Genomic DNA, 17,016 nt, shown 5'->3' with positions numbered 1-17,016 from the left:
TGTGTCCATACTAGGTCAGCGGCCTGCCAAGCTGGCCGGGGGCGGGGCGTCCTCCTGGGTGGGGCCCACAGGGGCTGGGAGCCGGGACTTGGGCCGAGGCCTCTAGGACTACGGAGGGTCCACACTGTCCGGGGCAGGACTTGGGAGGGGGAGGAGCCTGTGGGTGGTTGGCGCCTTCTTGACTCCGCCCGTAGCCCCGCCCCACTGCGGCGTTTAAGGGTCTCTGAGCAGGTGGCTACGCTCGGTCTAAAGTCTGGGGAGTTAGGGTGGGGGACACTCACAGACGGTCTGGGCTAGGCCAAGTGTTGCCCCCTCCCCTCACTTTGGGGAAACTGAGGACCAGAAAGAGGCTGTTTCTCGGCCTCCTATTACCAAAACTGAGGTGTGGGGGAGGTCCTGCCTCCCCAGCCCTGAGGCAGGAAGGGGCAAGCCTCGAAAGGCAGGTTTGGGGCCGGTGGTTTCACAGTGAGTGTATTTGAATCCAAACAGCCGGAAATGGTTACCGGCTCTCCTAGGCCTGGCTTGTGGGACCCCAACTGCTTGTGGCTGCCCCTCCCAAGTTCCTCCGGGGGGTGGTGGGGTGGCGGGGGAGACGCACGCAGACCTCCAGTCCCCCAAGTTGCGCAGAACCCACCCGCCGCTTGCAGCAGCCCCTTCCCATCTGGCCCCGTGAGGAGCCAGGCTTCCGGGGCCCCAGTCCCTCCTGTGTGAACTCGGGGCCCCCCCACCCCCCTCCACAGACATCGAGGCCCCGTTTTCAGGTAGCCGCGTTTTCATGCCTCCCTCTCCCACAAGGCCCCTGTCCCCAAAATGTTCCCATCTTGTCCTAGCCCCTCCTCCAGGCTATCACAGAACCCGCTCTCCCCACGCCCCCGATCTCTACCAGGTCTGTGCCCCCCGCTGCCCGCAGGAAGACGCCCGGCCCCGGGTCGGGTTAGCCCCGTGGGAACGGTTTGTCTCGAAAACAGGAACCCGGGCCGGGGGCTGGGCGGGGCGCCCCTTCCCCACCGCAGTCCGCTTCCTGCCCCTCCCGGCTTCCTCTGCCCAACAGCCGGCAGGGCGGGGGGCGTAGGGGCGTCTGGGTGGGGGGAGAGGGCTCTCGGTTTAGATCCCCCCTCCACGTCCCGCGAGGCCTGACCTCCGCTCGCCCACCCTCCGCGCGGCCGGTGGCGCAGCCCCAGCCCGCGGCCCTGGCTTCCCGGGCGGCGCGGCAGGGGAGGGGTTAAGCTGCCGCAGGGACGGCCGCGTGCGGGGCGAGAGGGAGCCCCCGGTGGGGGAGGCGCAGCCGGCGGTGCGGAGCCCCGCGCAGGGGCGGGAGGGGTGGGGAGGGGAGGGGGCGGCCGCGGCGCGGGGGCGGGGCGGCGGGAAGCGGGGCCGCGGCGCCGAGAGCGGGCGGGAGCTGCAGCCGCAGCGAGGCCGGCGGGCGGGAGCGCACGGAGGTGGCGCCGGCCCGGCCGGGTGCGGGCTCCGTGCCGCGCGGGTCCCAAGAGTGAGTGAGCGACAGCGGGCGAGGCGCCAGGCAGAGGAGGGCCTGGCCTCCAGGCCCCCCCCCCCCGGGGCGGCGCAGGCGGGCCGGGGGCAGCGGGTGGATTGGTGGGAGCGGAGTCTGCGGCCCCGGTCCGGGGTAGGTGGGAGAGAGCTGAAACGCCCTGGACGACCCGCGGGAGGGGGCGGCATCCGCGGCGCCTCCGGCCCTTCCCAGCCACGTCTCAGCGGGACCTTCTCTCGCGGACCCCCCATTTGACAGATGAGAAAATTGAGGCTCCGAGAGGCCAAGTGACTCTCAAGGTCACACAGCGAGGAGGCGACAGAGCTAGACGGGGCTGGCTCTGGGTGGCTCCTAGGAAAAGTCAGCCAGAGAACTCAGTGGAGGAGCCCCCTCCAGCCCCGGCGAGTTTGTGCAGGGGAGGGGGACGGGGTACCTTTACCGGGGGGGGGGGGGACCAGGCTCTGCCAGCGTCCGGGGATGAGGGGTGTCAGGGCGCTGCGGCCGCAGAGCTGGTTTCTGGACTGCGGAGGAAATGGGGGCGTGTGTGCACGCCCATGGGGGTGTGTGCATGTGTGGGATTGTACATGCGTGTAGGTGCACTGTCGTGTGTGTTTGTGTGTGTGTGTGTGTGCGTGTGTGTGTGCGCGCACGTGTGCGATTTCAGATCCTCCGTGGCCGCGGGACTCCAGGCTGGCCTGGCTCGAGCGAGCTGCAAGTCCAGAACTGGCCCCATCAACGGGTTTGCATTCTGGGCTAGAAAGCTGGGTATGTGTGCCCGAGGGATCCTTCCTGCAGGTGTGCACGGGGTGTGAGTGCCATTGTGTGTATGAGACAGAGGCTGGGAGGCAAGTGCCTGAGGCCCAAGTGTGTGTGTATGGGGGGGGGTCTTTCACCCCAATGTGGGCCTCTGGCCTCAGGTATAGAATGACCGTGTGTCCCTGCATGGGTGTGTATCACCCCGCGTGTGACTGGAGTTGCTGGAGGAGACGTACCGGCATTCTCCACCCCTCAGGACGCTGGCGCCCCCTTCTGGGCGCCCTGCTCTGTGTGTTCGAATGTGGCCTGCCTGTGAGTGAGCTCACAGTTCGACTGTGTAGTATGGGGCCTGGGTCCGGAGCTCCGGCTGGGGAGGAAGATGGTCTGCGGAAGGGCTGAACCCGGACCCCTGGGGCCTTCACGGAGGAGGTGGCTTGGGAGCGCGTGGTTCCCAGGCTCAGGCTTTCCGCTGACGCCTCCGGGGCGGCAGCGGGCTCCCCCCACCCCCACCCCGCCCCAGGAATGTTCTGCACTCTAGCTCGCCTCCCCAAGGGCAGGCCCCTGGGGGTTGCCACAGCCCCGCCTCCCCTCCCGGGAGCCCGGGAGGGGGCGATGCGGGCAGGACGCCTGGGTTCCTCCCTCCCTCCCATCCCAGGGAGAAATTCCTCCGAGGTCCCCTCAGGCTCTGGGTTCCCAAAATAACCCTGCGGGGGAAGGGAGGCTGTGGAGGGAGGGAAGCGGGAGGGGCGTAGAGCCGAGCAGCGGGGTGCTGCAGGTGCCTCCGGGGAGAGGACGCGAGAAGAGGGCCTACGGGGGGTTGGGGCACAAACCAGTTCCCGGAGTGTCCTGGCTCGTCCCCATCCCCGGGGAGCCCCTCGGCCTTCCCGCGACTCCAAGGGTGAGCCGGAAGCCTCGCGGCCGGTCGGTTTCCCAACTGGTGGGTTGCACCATCCCGGGCCAGACCGTTTAACCCCGGGAGTGGCCGCGGCGCACGACTCCGCCCCTGCCCAGCAGGGGGCGTGCCCGCCCCGCCCCGTTCCTGCCCGCCCCGCGACTCGCAACCCCCCCCCACCCCCCGCCGGCGCCTCCGCAGACTCCCTCTCTGCCTCTCCCGGGACAGGGGTCCGGTCGGAGCCCCTTGGGAGGCTTCGGAGTGCAGCTTGGCCCAGCCTCCCCGCGCCGGCGGCCATGGCGGGCACCCTAGACCTGGACAAGGGCTGCACGGTGGAGGAGCTGCTCCGCGGCTGCATCGAAGCCTTCGGTGAGTGGCACGGGAGGGCACGCCCAGCCTGAGCCCAGCTCCGAGCCTGAAACGGGGTCCCTGCCTCCCCGGGCAGACCCCTGGCCTGGACCCACCCAGTTCCGCATCCTGCCACCTTTTTAACGAAAGCCTTCTCTTCATTGCTCGGTAGAGAGATCCACACGCTTCGGAAAGATAAAATGTTTCCCTTCCCTGGTATGCCGGCATTGAAGGGAGGGACGGGGTCCCCAGACTCTGGAACATGCGGAGCGTTATCTGTCTCCCCGGAGGATCCGGAGGAACTGTCTATCTCTGGCCTGGGAGCTGTTTCCGGCTGGTGGGGGGCGGCTTATCTGGTGAGGGGGTGCCCTTTCCCCCAAGCACTCAGGAAATGGCCTCTGGATTCTTGACCCCGGGGAACCCAGGCTTCTTCCGCCCCAGCTGGCTCCCCTCGGGACGATGGGCCCGGATCAGACGCTTCCCTCCTCCGGTTCCTCAGATCCTGCCTTATCCCTCGCCCACCCTACCTTTTCTTTCTAATCTGCCTACAGGATTCACAGTCCTGGCAAAGCAGGTGATGGGCGGGGGGCCACATATCCGGCGGGCTGTGGGGTAGGCTTTAGGGACCACAGCTACGGGACGAAGGGTCACCCCGCTTCTCTCTGACCCCTCGGAGTTAGATGACTCCGGGAAGGTGCGAGACCCGCAGCTGGTGCGCATGTTCCTCATGATGCACCCTTGGTACATCCCTTCTTCGCAGCTGGCGGCAAAACTGCTCCACATATATCCTTCGCGGGCCTCGCCGTGGGCCCTGCAGCCCTGCTTGGGGGAGCCAGGCCGCCCAGCCCAGGCCAAGAATGGGCTCCGCTCCTAGAGCATGGGCCCCTTATAAGCCCTAGAATCCAGGCTTGGCGCAACCTTGCTCCAGGGCCGAGGCTCCGCCCCTTCCCGCCTCTCGAGTCAGGCCCCGCCCCCGCCCCTCCTCAACCTGGGCTGTCTACAGCCTGGGACCTGTCCCTACTCCCAGCCCAAGTCCCTCCTCCGGCCTCCTTCCCGGAACCCAGGTCATGCGTTCAGCCACCCATTAGAACCTAGCCCCGTTCCTAGCTGTGCACCCTCCCCAAACTCGCCCCTCACCCCCTCTTCAGCCCCTTTCCTACAGGCCCCACCCCAGGTCCCACCCCGAGCATCTCTCCTAGGACCAGGCCCCTCCCACAGTCTCCCTCCAGAAGCCGGGACCCATCTCCTGCCTCCCTTTCTAGAATTAGTCTCCATCCTCGTTTTCCTTAACTCTCCTTCACCTACCAACAATCCCGGAAGGACAACTCCAATTCGCTGCAGGTGAAAACATGCCACCTGGTCAGGTGAGCCTTCCTTTTGCGACGCTGTCCCCTCTTCTCGCTCCCTTCTCTCAGGCTTCAGACTGGCCTGAAGGAGTGGAACGAACACGTTCTGGGAGTTGGTCATGTGGGTTTGAACCCGGGCTCTGTCCATGGTGGGCCGGCTGTCGCAGGCTTGCCTCTTTCCTGGTCTGGGCCTGGGTTTTCTGATCTGCCCCGTGGGGGTGGGGAAGGAATGAACGGGGGTGGGGGGTGGGGGGGTGGTTGGGGGAGGGAGCCACAGTGTAGGGCTCTTCCCCCCTCTTTGGGGAACTACAATCCCAGGGGGCGGTGGGGGGAGGGCTGCCTTGGGTGACTCAGAACTTCCGCCAGGTACTGGATCTCGGCATTCCCAGCAGAGTTTGACTTGAACCCTGAGCTCGCTGAGCAGATCAAGGAGCTGAAGGCTCTGTTAGACCAAGAAGGGAACCGGCGGCACAGCAGCCTCATTGACATCGAGAGTGTGTGCGTGGGGCGAGCTTGAGGGCTGGGGAGGGCGCTCGGCGTCCTACACCATCTGTACTTAACAAATGTTTGTTGAATTGAATGAGTGAGGGTCATGTTACTCTCTTGCTGGAAAAACCTATGGCCCCCTGTCGCCTTCACAATGTCTTGGCTGGGGATCAAAGCCTTTGGTGGCGTCCAGGCGGCTTGGCATTCCTGCATCATCTCCCACCCCGTGCACGCCACGCGACCGCTGTACGGGTCCACTCGTCATTCCCTGCCCTGCATCCTTTGCGCCATGACTGTTCTGCTCATACGGGCCCCCCTTGCCTGCCTCTCTGTGTCGTCAAGACTCAGCTCAGGTGTGGACCGTGTCCGGGCGCTGAGGGCTCGGAGGCCTTCCGGGGCAGAATTTGCCATTCCCTCCCGTGGCCTGCACTTTGTGCCGACCCCTCTGTGCAAAGACCTGTAGACGCGCCGCGCAGTTTGGTGATTGTCTGTTTCTGTGTCTGTCTCCCTCAGTAGGCTGTGAGCTCTCCAAGGGAAGGAACTGTGTCTTGCTCCTCTCTGTACCCCCAGTGCCCGGCACAGTGCCTGAGAGCATGACGAGGGGGGAGTTTGCAGGAGTTGCTGGGACCGGGGACATCAGTGGCCAGCACGGTGCCACAGACTGTGTGGGTCCTCAGTCGGCCTGAGTGGTGCCTGCGCACGAGTGTGGGGCCGCAAGGGATGGGGCATCTCCAGCAAAAGGGCTCACTGCCCCCGCCCCCCTCCCCCCCCCAGCCCCACCTACAAGTGGAAGCGGCAGGTGACCCAGCGGAACCCCGTAGGACAGAAAAAGCGAAAGATGTCCCTGTTGTTCGACCACCTGGAGCCCATGGAGCTGGCGGAGCATCTCACCTACTTGGAGTATCGCTCCTTCTGCAAGATCCTGGTGCGGCCCCGGAGGGCATGCGGTCGGGGGTAGAGTTTGGGTTGGGGAGGAGTCCCAGGGGGAACGGGGGGTCCCTGGGGTCGGCAGGGTCACAGGGTGGGTTGGGGGTTTCAGTAGCTGGAGGGGGAGGCGTGGTCATCTGTGAGGGGAGGGGCCCGAAGGGGCTGAGGCCACTCCCACCCCCCAGTTCCAGGACTATCACAGTTTTGTGACTCACGGCTGCACCGTGGACAACCCCGTCCTGGAGCGATTCATCTCCCTCTTCAACAGTGTGTCGCAGTGGGTGCAACTCATGGTCCTCAGCAAGCCCACAGCCCCTCAGCGGGCCCTGGTCATCACACACTTCGTCCACGTGGCAGAGGTGCCCGTCGCTCCCCCCCCCCCCCCCCCCCCCGCCAGCCTCCCAGGTGCCCATCGGCGGAGTCCTTCCTTTCCACCAACCCACTGCCTCCTCGCCAGAAAAGCTGGGCCAAGTTCTGGGCCTCTTCAGTGACTGACTGCCTACGCCCCTCCCCCTTTGCCCCCCAGAAGCTCCTGCAGCTGCAGAACTTCAACACGCTAATGGCAGTGGTCGGAGGCCTGAGCCACAGTTCCATCTCGCGCCTCAAGGAGACCCACAGTCATGTTAGCCCTGAGACGGTCAAGGTGCCTGGGACTGGGGTGGGTGGGTCAGGGGAACAGCCTGGTCGAGCCCCGGGCTAGCCCTTTCCCAGGTCTGGCCTCGCTGACAACTCCTAGTAGCGTCGCGGGCTGGGCACTCCTGTCCCCATTTGACAGATGCAGAAACTGAGGCTTGGAGGGGTTCCATGCTTTTCACAGGTTACACGACCCGAGTGGCAGAGTGGGGGCTTACCGGTCTGCCTGACCCCAAAGCTTGTGTTTTTTCCTCTCCTTTTCTTTCTTTCTCTCTCTCTCTCTCTTTCCCTTTCTTTCTTTCTTTTTTAAGTTATTTATTTATTTTGAGAGGGAAAGTGTGAGCGGGGGAGGGGCAGAGGGATTGGGAGAGAATCCCAAGCAGGCTCCGCGCCGTGACTGCGGTGCCCGATGTGGGGCTCGATCCCCTGAACCGTGAGATCACGACCTGAGCTGAAACCCGACAGTCGGACGCTAAGCACCTGAGCCCCCCAGGCGCCCCCCTTTTCTTTATTTACTTTAACATATTGGGTGACGTACATAGAGCGAAATATATAAAGCGTATGTATGTAGAGGTTAAAGAAAAATTAGAAAGAAAATGCCTGTGTAACTTAGCACCCAGGTCAAGAAATCGAAGCTTCCAGCACCTTAGACCGTAACTCCCCACCCCCCTCCCGCCCCCCGCCCAATCAGAGGTAACCAACGTCACGACTTTTGTAATGACGGCCCTGCTTTTCTTTACAGCTTTACCATGCCACGTTGTATGAATCTCAAAATAACGTGGGAGTTTTGTTGCCTGTTTCTGAATTTCCTGTGAATGGGATCATGTTGTGTGTTATTTTATGTCTTGCTTCTTTCCTCCTAACGTTCTGTTACTCATTCGTTTCCATTGCCGTATGATATTTCATTGTGAGTCTACTGCAAGTTATGTGTCTACTGTTGAACATTTGGGGGTCTTCCCAGTGTGGGCGGTTACAAAGGACACAGCTGAGGACATTTCTTCTGGATCTTTGTCTTGTTCTGTCTGCCGCCCCGAGCCTCAGTTTCTTCTGTTAAATGTTAGGGATAGTCTGTGCCCAGGGCTGGTGTGGAGGTGGGGTGTCTGGCAGTGGGCGTTCCCTTGGACTCATGACCTATAAACTCTGCCCCCCCCAGGGGCTAAGGGAGACAGTGCTGGGGGACAGTGAGGGAGGATTTTTTAACCTTTCACCCGTCTCTGACTCCTCATCCTCTCCCACATTTCCAGGGCTCGGCGGGGGAGGCGTAGTTGAGCCAGTGATGTGCGTAACGTGTGTGTGATTCTTTGCTTTTTGCCCCCACCCACCACGCCCCGCCCCAGCTCTGGGAAGGTCTCACGGAACTGGTGACAGCCACAGGGAACTATGGCAACTACCGACGCCGGCTGGCAGCCTGCGTGGGCTTCCGCTTTCCCATCCTGGGCGTGCACCTCAAGGACCTGGTGGCCCTGCAGCTGGCACTGCCTGACTGGCTGGACCCCGCCCGGACCCGACTTAATGGGGCCAAGATGAAACAGCTCTTCAGCATCCTGGAGGAGCTGGCCATGGTGACCAGCCTTCGGCCACCAGTGCAGGCCAACCCAGATCTGCTGAGCCTACTCACGGTGAGGGGGCTTGGGAACAGGGACGCTGCGGGGGGGGGGGGGAGGGGGGGGGCTGGGCACCAGCGTGGACAACCGCCTCTGGTCTCGGGTTCACGCCAGGCTGCGGGCTTCGCCTGGTGTTCTAGGTTCTGATCAAGGAACTGAGATCCAGCCCTGGGGTCCAGGGTCTGGAGTGGACACCGAGATGAGTTCCAGCCTCTGAAAGGGGCTGTGGACTCAGGTCTGATTTCGAGGCTGGCGTGTGGACTTTCTGTGCCGGGCTTGAAGCTAGGCCTGGGTCCTGGGTTGGGTTCCCGGCAGTGGGTTGTGTTCAAGGCTTGGGGCTCAGCTCTGGCGTCTGGGGTCAGGGGTGGTTCCTAAACATGGCCTTGAGCTCTTAGGAAAGGTCTGGGCTTGGCCTTGCACTCGGTGTGGGGGTCGAAGATGGGAGTTAGGTTCTAGTCGAGATCTAGACTAGGTTCTAGACACTGAGCCGAGGCTGGAGTTTTGGGTTTAAAAAAAATTGTTTTTAAACGTTTATTTATTTATTTATTTAAAAAAATTTTTTTTTAACATTTATTTATTTTTGAGACAGAGACAGAGCATGAACGGGAGAGGGTCAGAGAGAGAGGGAGACACAGAATCTGAAACAGGCTCCAGGCTCCGAGCAGTCAGCACAGAGCCCGACGCGGGGCTCGAACTCACATACCGCGAGATCTTGACCTGAGCCGAAGTCGGACGCTTAACCGACTGAGCCACCCAGGCGCCCCTAACGTTTATTTATTTTTGAGACAGAGAGAGACAGAGCATGAACAGGGGAGGATCAGAGAGAGAGGGAGACACAGAACCCGAAACAGGCTCCAGGCTCTGAGCGGTCAGCACAGAGCCCGACGCGGGGCTCGAACTCACGGACTGTGAGATCATGACCCGAGCCGAAGTCAGACACTTAGCCGACTGAGCCACCCAGGCGCCCCTGGAGTTTTGGGTTTAGAGTGAATCCTTAACGGTTTCTAGCCTCTGGGCCGGGATCAGGATTGAAATCTGAGCTGGATTCTTGATGTGGGGTTGGGTTCTAGGTCGGGGCTTAATTTCAGAGCTCTTGGTTGTGTTCTGACCTGGATTCTTGGCTGGATTCTCGGAGGCGCGTTGTGCCCAAGATTTGGGGCCAAGCTGCGGGGTCTGCTCTGTGTGCCAGGCTGGTGTGTGGTCACTGGGGTGTGTTCTAAGGTGGCCTTTGTCCCGAGTCTAGCTTCTGGGCTGGGTTCCAGGCTGCGCCGTGGCCTTTAAGTGGACCTATGACCCTGGGCTCTGGACAGCGGGCTCCTGAGGGCAGCAGGGGCAGGGGGTGTGATCAGACCTGTGTGTCTTAGGTATCTCTGGATCAGTACCAGACGGAGGATGAACTCTACCAGCTGTCCCTGCAGCGGGAGCCGCGCTCGAAGTCCTCGGTGAGACAGGGAATCCCTGCCTCCCCACTCTCCCCCACCGCTGCCCTTCCTGAAAATCCCAGGACAGAGGCCACCTCCCCTGTCCAGCTTGTTGGGCGGGCTCCCTTCTCCCCAGGGCTTTCCCTGCCTGCCCCCCCGCCCCCCCTCGCCCCTGGACTCCCTCACCTCCGGCCTTGACTCAGGCCTGACCATCCCCACAGCCGACCAGCCCCACAAGCTGCACCCCACCTCCCCGGCCCCCGGTGCTGGATGAGTGGACCTCAGCCGCCAAACCCAGGCTGGATCAAGCACTCCTAGTGGAACACATCGAGAAGATGGTGGAGGTGAGACTCTGTGGCAGCCAGCCCTGCGACCTGAGGGGTCGGGGGACAGGTCTGGAGCGGTCCATCGAGAACGATTTTGCCTGGCCACCACCCTCGGAGCCACGCTGGCGCCTCGTTCCAGGGCCAGGGCTCAGGCTCCAGCAGGCAAGGGGCAGAGCCAGTGGGTGGGGTTGGGGGGGTACGGTAAAGGGAGAGAGAAAGGGGAGCTGCAGAGGCGCCCACGCCTGAGCACCCTTCACAACATGCACGGGGCCTGTGGACAGGACGGGACTGACGCCTGTTTCGTTCTCCTGTCCTCCTGTCCCCCGCGTGTCCCTCCGTGCACTTCAGTCTGTGTTCCGGAACTTTGACGTCGATGGGGACGGCCACATCTCACAGGAAGAGTTCCAGATCATCCGTGGGAACTTCCCTTACCTCAGCGCCTTTGGGGACCTCGACCAGAACCAGTGAGGAGGGCTGGGGGCTGGGGGAGAGGGAAGGCAGGCTCACTTCCCCCCCGGGTTTCAGCTTCCTCCTGTGCAAGAGGAGGCCACTGAACCAGATGATCGCGGCCGAGGAAGCCACCAATGTGGGGAGGGGCTCGTACTGGAGGGGGAGGCTCCCAGCTGTGGCAGCACAGGGTTACCCCGCTCGTTCAGACAGATGGGGGGGCCCCACCTGAATCTTGCAAAGACTGTGGCCGGGGGACTGTGGCTACATACATGCCGCTTTATTTGTGGAGCTCACAGCTGGCAAAAAGTGTGGGCAAGTTCAACTCCTGGGTAGCCTGTTTTAATGAACAGAAAAGAAAGGCCTGTAATTAGCAGCACCCACTTGCTTATCAACAATTCACATACTGACAATTTGGACAAACAGCTGATTCTCTGAAGTAGGTTAAACATGCCCCCGGCAACCATGTTCATATCCCTGTTTTGCTGAGCAGACGAAAAACTCCAGTCGCAATTTACAGCCCCATCTCAGGTCGACTTATATTTTTAATGCTATTCATATTTCAAAAATCTGGGCCTTTTTTTTTTTTTTTTCCATATTGCGGAGCCCCATGGTAAAAAAGAAATCCAGGTAGTAAAACAGATTTACAGTGAATGAAGCGTATGAAGTGAGACGCCAAAGTTACGTTCCTCCTCCCATCTTTTCCCATCAGAAGAGGCTATATTATTAGTAACATGTTTGCAATGCCACTGGCTTGGCAACAGTGTGTCCTTCCAGTCTTTTTTTTTTTTTCCCCCCTCCCTGCATGTGCAAATTGCTACAGATTTTGTTTGTGCCTGTTCCATGGACAAATAGGATTGTGGTATAAATCTAGCTCTGCCCACGGGGCTGGTTACAGTTGCTTTGTTTCTGCTCCCAGAACTGAGACAGAATTCTAGGTTATGTCCCTGGGTTGGTGGGTGGATTTTTTCCAGGTCACACTTTTAGTGAGGGTGCCGCTCGCTGTTGGAGACCTTAGATACAGCTTCGCGCGGGGGTCTCAGCCTTGACTTCCCACCTCCTGCACACCCCGAGCCTTGTGCCCAGCCCATCTGGGCACCAAAATCCAGCACCTGGCTCACTAGGGAGACCAGCAACCCCCTCCTAGGGCGGCCTCAGCCTTGGTCCCAACTCCCTGCCTCAGCTTGACGTTCACTCTCTGTTTCTGGAATGTGAGGATGCCCATTTCTTTCCCACAAACTCACCTATGCATTTAAAGCAAATTTTGGTATATTTTAACCGGGATCTAGTATTTGTATTTGTAGCAGCAGGGTTTGCAGGGTTTTTTGTTGTTGTTGTTGTTGGTGGTGGTGGTGGTGGGTTTGTTTGTTTGTTTATTTATTATCACTTTCTTGATGGAACTGCACATCTCGCTTTTTTGCTTTTGTTTTTGTTTTCCACGTAACCCTCTATCACGGACATCTTTCCACGCCAGCTTCATGCAGAACGACCTCATTCTTTAGAATAGCTGTAGAGTGTCCCGCTGTCATTATCATGACAGACATGTAGACTGTCCCCAGTTTTCCGCTGTTAATATACGCCATGCTGCTGTGAACATCTTTGTACCAATGCACCCAGGCCACTATTTCTGTAGGTGAAATTCCTAGAAGTGGGATAATTGGATCAAAAGATATGCACATTCTAAATTAGGAGAGAGCCTGCCAAAGTGACCTCAGGCAAGGTTGTGCCAGCCTGCACCCCCATCAGCAGTGAGTGAGTGCCCATCTCCCAACTTCCTTGCCAACACTGGACGCTATAATAAGCTTTACAATTTTGTCAGTCTAATTGGCAAATGGTGTCTTGGTTAAATTTGAATCTCTTTAATATTAGCGGGGGTAGGATCTCTTTTCATATGTTTATTGGTCCCTTATATTCCTTCTGTTAATTGCTTGTTCATATTCTTTGTCCATTATTCCACTGGGTTTGTGGGTCTTTTTTTTCTCATTGATTTTCAGAATCTCTGTTAATGGATGTTAACTCTTTGCTGTCGAATGTGTTTGCAAATATTTTCTTCCAGTCTGTCGTTTATGTTGTCCGTTTCCATATAAAATTTTTAAAAAGTGTCGCGTGTTCAATATGTCCGTCTTTTCCTTTATGGCTTCTTGGATTTGTGTTATGTCTAGAAAGGCCCTCATCTCCTTGAAATTCCAAAGGTATCCTCTTACACCTTTCCAGATACTTCCATGATTTTGGTTTTTACATCAGTGGTCTCAGTTCAGTGAGAATGTAGTGTCCAGGCGCAGCGTGCGGTAAGAATCTAGGGTGATGTATATATTTTTTCTAAATGGCCAGCTGTCCCAATGCCCCACTGAATTGAAGGATCACCTGGACCACATCATGGAGCCCCAGATATAATAATAGTCAGGAGTTTCCAACAAGGATGAACACTGACAGAAATAGCTCCGCGTGGCCCAGGACCTACCAACTACACAGACACTGTTATAAATGCTTCATGTGCCCTCATTCAGTCCTCACACAAACCCGTGAGGGGCAGGAATCATCACTGTCCCCGTTTATAGAAGAAGAAACTGAGGCACAGGGAGATTAATGAGCCCAAAGGTGACACAGCCAGGAAGTAGCCAAGCCAGAATTTGAACGGAGGTCTGTCTCCAGAGCACATGCTCCTTTCCTAAAATATGTTAATAGGTGAGAAAAGGGTTCTGTGGGAACCCCTGGGTTATGTGGGGAATCCTGATTGCAGGTGTCTTTCCAGCACTCGCCGGCATGCGAGTCCGACGCAGGCGGCTTTTCCCAATCTTGCCTGGTCCCAGAGCTCAGCAGAAGTCTCTTGAATCTCAAGGCTCCCAACGGGTGTTCCAAAGAGCTCACTTTGGGAAACAAAGGCTGATAATCTCGTGGGAAATTCTAGTTAGTTTACATGCCAACGCTGTGAAGTGACCCCGGCAGGAGTTATGATCCTCATTTCTCTGGGAAGGAAACCCAGGGGAAGTGACTTGCCCAAGACCACACAAGTAGTAGCGGCTGGTGCTTTTGCCTGGCTCCCAAGTCTAGGCCTCTCTTTCCGGCACCAGGAAATCTAAAACCAGGAGTTGGGTGAGGATCTTTTCCTTGGTAGGGAAGTTCCCAGTGGGATGGGTTAGGCTGGTGGGTGGCTGGTCCCGGGGGAGGGCCCCGACCTGAGGCGCTCCCTCTCCCACCCCGCCCCCCGCAGGGATGGCTGCATCAGCAGGGAGGAAATGGTGTCCTACTTCCTGCGCTCCAGCTCGGTGCTGGGCGGCCGCATGGGCTTCGTGCACAACTTCCACGAGAGCAACTCCTTGCGCCCCGTTGCCTGCCGGCACTGCAAGGCCCTGGTGAGACCCCCACCAAGCCACACCCCTCCAGCCCTGGCCCCTCCGCTCGCCCCGCCCACCCTCCGGCCCCGCCCCTGCTGGAGGCCTCGCAGCAGAGGCGAACCTTGTTAATTCCGCCTGCCTCTCTGGCCGTTCTGCGCCTGCGTTGGCCTGAGGGGCTCTAAAGCCCCAGAGTGGGTCAGTCCCAGTCCCTGCCCTTGAGAAAGAAGAGGTGAAATCATTACTTCTCAAGCCCTCTCCCCCAGCACAGCCCCCTCCTCTATTTCAGATCCTGGGCATCTACAAGCAGGGCCTCAAATGCCGAGGTGAGCAGGGCCGGAGGGCCGAATTTTGGGGGAAGAGCTACTCTCTGGGCGGGGATTCTAGTTTTGGCGGGGCAACCGAGGAGGAGTGAGGTACCCTGGAGCCAGAGGGGCGTGCTGATTATATTGAAGGGGGTAGCCTTTAAGTGGGCTTTTATTGTGGTGAGACAGCTGCCCGGGCACCGAGGACTTGGCGGAGGGTGTGGATTGGCGAGCAGGATGAAGCACTTTGGAAGGAGAGTCTTTTTTTTGGTGGGGCAGCTGCTCAGGAGCACAGGAAACTGGGGAGAGGTGCAGGCCTGGGGAAGGGGCCGGAGAGCGTTCTGACCCAGGGCCCTGGCTGGGCTCCCCATCTGCCTCTCCCAGCCTGCGGTGTGAACTGCCACAAGCAATGTAGAGACCGTCTGTCCGTTGAGTGCCGGCGCCGGGCCCAGAGCGTGAGTCTGGAGGGGCCTGCGCCCTCGCCCTCGCCCACACACACCCATCACCGAGCCTTCAGCTTCTCCCTGCCCCGCCCAGGTAGGCGAGGCTCCCGGCCTCCAGGTAAGAGCGGGTCTCCTCCTGTGCTGTCCTGTGAGGGGAGGGAGGCAGGGCCATTGTGGCAAAGTATTAACCTATCCAGGAGGGAAAGCTTCCTGGAGTTTGTAATTCTGTGATGTTGGTGGCGTGATAATGAAGGATTGAAAAGGTAAGGGGGCCAGAAGGTGGCTCAGGAAAACTTGACCTTCTGAAGCTGAGAGAAACGAATAATACATAAAGAGTTAGAGTGAGGGCGCCTGGGTGGCTCAATGGGTTTTGCAGTTAAGCGTCTGACTTCCATTCAGGGCATGATCTGGCGGTCTGTGAGTTCGAGCCCCGTGTCGGGCTCTGGGCTGACAGCTCGGAGCCTGGAGCCTGCTTCGGATTCTGTGTCTCCCTCTTTTTCTGCCTTGCTCATGCTCTGGGTCTCCCTCAAAAATAAATAAAATAAAATAAAATAAAATAAAATAAAATAAAATAAATAAACATTAAAAAAAGAAAAAAAAAAGAGTAAAAGTGAAAGAGGCTTCAAGATTCCAGTCACAGGGGTGCCTGGCTGGCTCAGGCAGCAGAATATGTGTCTCTTGCTCAGGGTAGTGAGTTCAAGCCCCACGTTGGGCATAAAGCTTACTTTAAAAACAAACAAACAAAAATCCAGTCACACTCTTATTTTGTTAGGGGGATTGACGATGTATTGGAGAGAGAATCCTGTGAGCCATTTGCCTTTTTGCCTGTCCCTTTTTGTCTGCTCTGGAGGCCATTCTGAGAAATGTCCCTTGCCCTGGAAATCTTTGGCGGCTGTCTTGGGGGTCTCCTGTGGCTCTAGCGCAGTGTGCTTGAATGACAGTTCCCCAAATGATTTATTTTGCTGAGAACACTCTGAACCACCGTGTTAAACTGGGGTCGGAGGCAGTTGACCACAGCCATTTGAATTGGCCTACGTCCTCAAAAATAGAGGCAGGCACCAGGCATCAGTCCTCAAAAATAGAAAAAGTGAAGCCATTTGCATGGAGCCTTCCGAAGTGCTGGGGTCTAAAATGTGAAACACACACAAAATTGACATTTGAAGCAAACTGCACTGACAACTACGTGGCTGTGAAAAAGCCGCGGTGGAATGAAAACTTAGAAGAGGCTCAAAAACGGGAGGGCCGACTGGTCACTCAGTGAATTGATTTTTGGTGGATGGGTCTGCTTCCGGGATGGGGTAAGGTGCTTGCTGTGAGTGGGGGAAGGGCTGCTGAAGGCACAGGGACCCAGGAGCTGTTCCCGCGACCCCCGCCCACTTCCCTGCAGAGATCAGAGAGGAGGAGGTGCAGGCCGTGGAGGATGGCGTATTTGACATCCACTTGTAATTGATGGTGAGTCCTGGGCAGCCTGCGTGGCTGAGGGCTGGGGACATGGGGGGAGGGGAAGATCAAGGAAACAGGCGCTCTGTCTGCATGGCCCAGGCCGGGTGGACTCTTACTTTTTCCCTGACAACCTGTGTTGTTGTTTTCCCTCCCAGCTGCGACTGGATCAAACACTCAGGCCTGCCTTGGAGAAAAGACTTGGACCACAGCAGGAAGCCTGGGGTGCTGGGGCAGCAGGCTGGGGCTGGGGGGGTGGGGTGGGGGTGAGGGTGGCATGCAGCTGAGGGTTGGGCCGGGGCTGGCGTCCCTAAGGTTGTACAGATTCTTGTGAATATTTGTATTTTCCAGATGGAATAAAAAGGCCCATGTAATTAACCCAGCCCATCAGAGCCTAGAATCTTCACGGGGTGGGGGAGGGGGGGGAGGGGGGGTACCGTAAGGACAGGGGCTAGAATCTTAGCATCCAGAACTTTGTAGTCAGAGAATCTTGGGAGATCTGGAATCTCAAGTGTTGGGAATCTCAGGGGGAGTAGAATTGGGGGATAGAACTTTAGAACCTAGAAACCTTGAGACATAATAATCTTGGAGAGGGCCTAGAATCTCCAGGAATCCAGAATCTTGGCAGGGGCCGGGGGGGGGGGGGGGGCGTGTCTCAGACTTGATGCTACGGCTTCTTTGCACCCAGAATTGCTGGGCCCGGTGGCCTGGGTAACCGTAGCCTTCAGCCCGTAGCCGAAATTCCCTTGCTTGACAGGTGGCCTCTCAGCCCCTGCTTGAATACTTCCGGCGGTGGGAATCTCACTGCAGTGGGGGAGAGA

At 58.6% G+C, this 17,016-nt stretch overlaps 1 protein-coding gene across 7 annotated transcripts; it reads left to right on the top strand.

Moving 5' to 3' along the window:
- Positions 1-1,403: 1,403 nt before the first annotated feature.
- Positions 1,404-16,577, top strand: RASGRP2 (RAS guanyl releasing protein 2). 7 transcript variants are annotated; one of them, XM_047070522.1, is made up of 18 exons: positions 1,404-1,489; positions 3,366-3,506; positions 3,658-3,701; positions 4,162-4,268; positions 4,787-4,849; positions 5,198-5,329; positions 6,092-6,242; positions 6,430-6,603; positions 6,771-6,887; positions 8,215-8,496; positions 9,846-9,923; positions 10,124-10,246; positions 10,577-10,692; positions 13,887-14,028; positions 14,297-14,333; positions 14,697-14,873; positions 16,143-16,207; positions 16,354-16,577. In XM_047070522.1, exons 2-17 carry the CDS (start codon positions 3,434-3,436, stop codon positions 16,199-16,201), a joined length of 1,875 nt encoding a protein of 624 aa, XP_046926478.1. In that variant the 5' UTR covers positions 1,404-1,489; positions 3,366-3,433; the 3' UTR covers positions 16,202-16,207; positions 16,354-16,577. The 7 variants fall into 7 exon arrangements, with proteins under 7 accessions (XP_046926478.1, XP_046926481.1, XP_046926474.1 ...); XM_047070518.1 differs by lacking the exon at positions 1,404-1,489 and adding an exon at positions 3,085-3,143; XM_047070525.1 differs by lacking the exon at positions 3,658-3,701 and having other exon boundaries at positions 1,405-1,489; positions 4,166-4,268.
- Positions 16,578-17,016: the final 439 nt, after the last annotated feature.

Source organism: Lynx rufus, unplaced genomic scaffold, assembly GCF_022079265.1.
Source record: "Lynx rufus isolate CCGP_SWC_20201006 ecotype Redwood Valley unplaced genomic scaffold, mLynRuf1.p SCAF_9, whole genome shotgun sequence".
Classification (NCBI taxonomy): domain Eukaryota; kingdom Metazoa; phylum Chordata; class Mammalia; order Carnivora; family Felidae; genus Lynx; species Lynx rufus.
The sequence above is the reverse complement of the archived record's forward strand: the minus strand, read 5'-3'. Positions and strand labels throughout refer to the sequence as shown.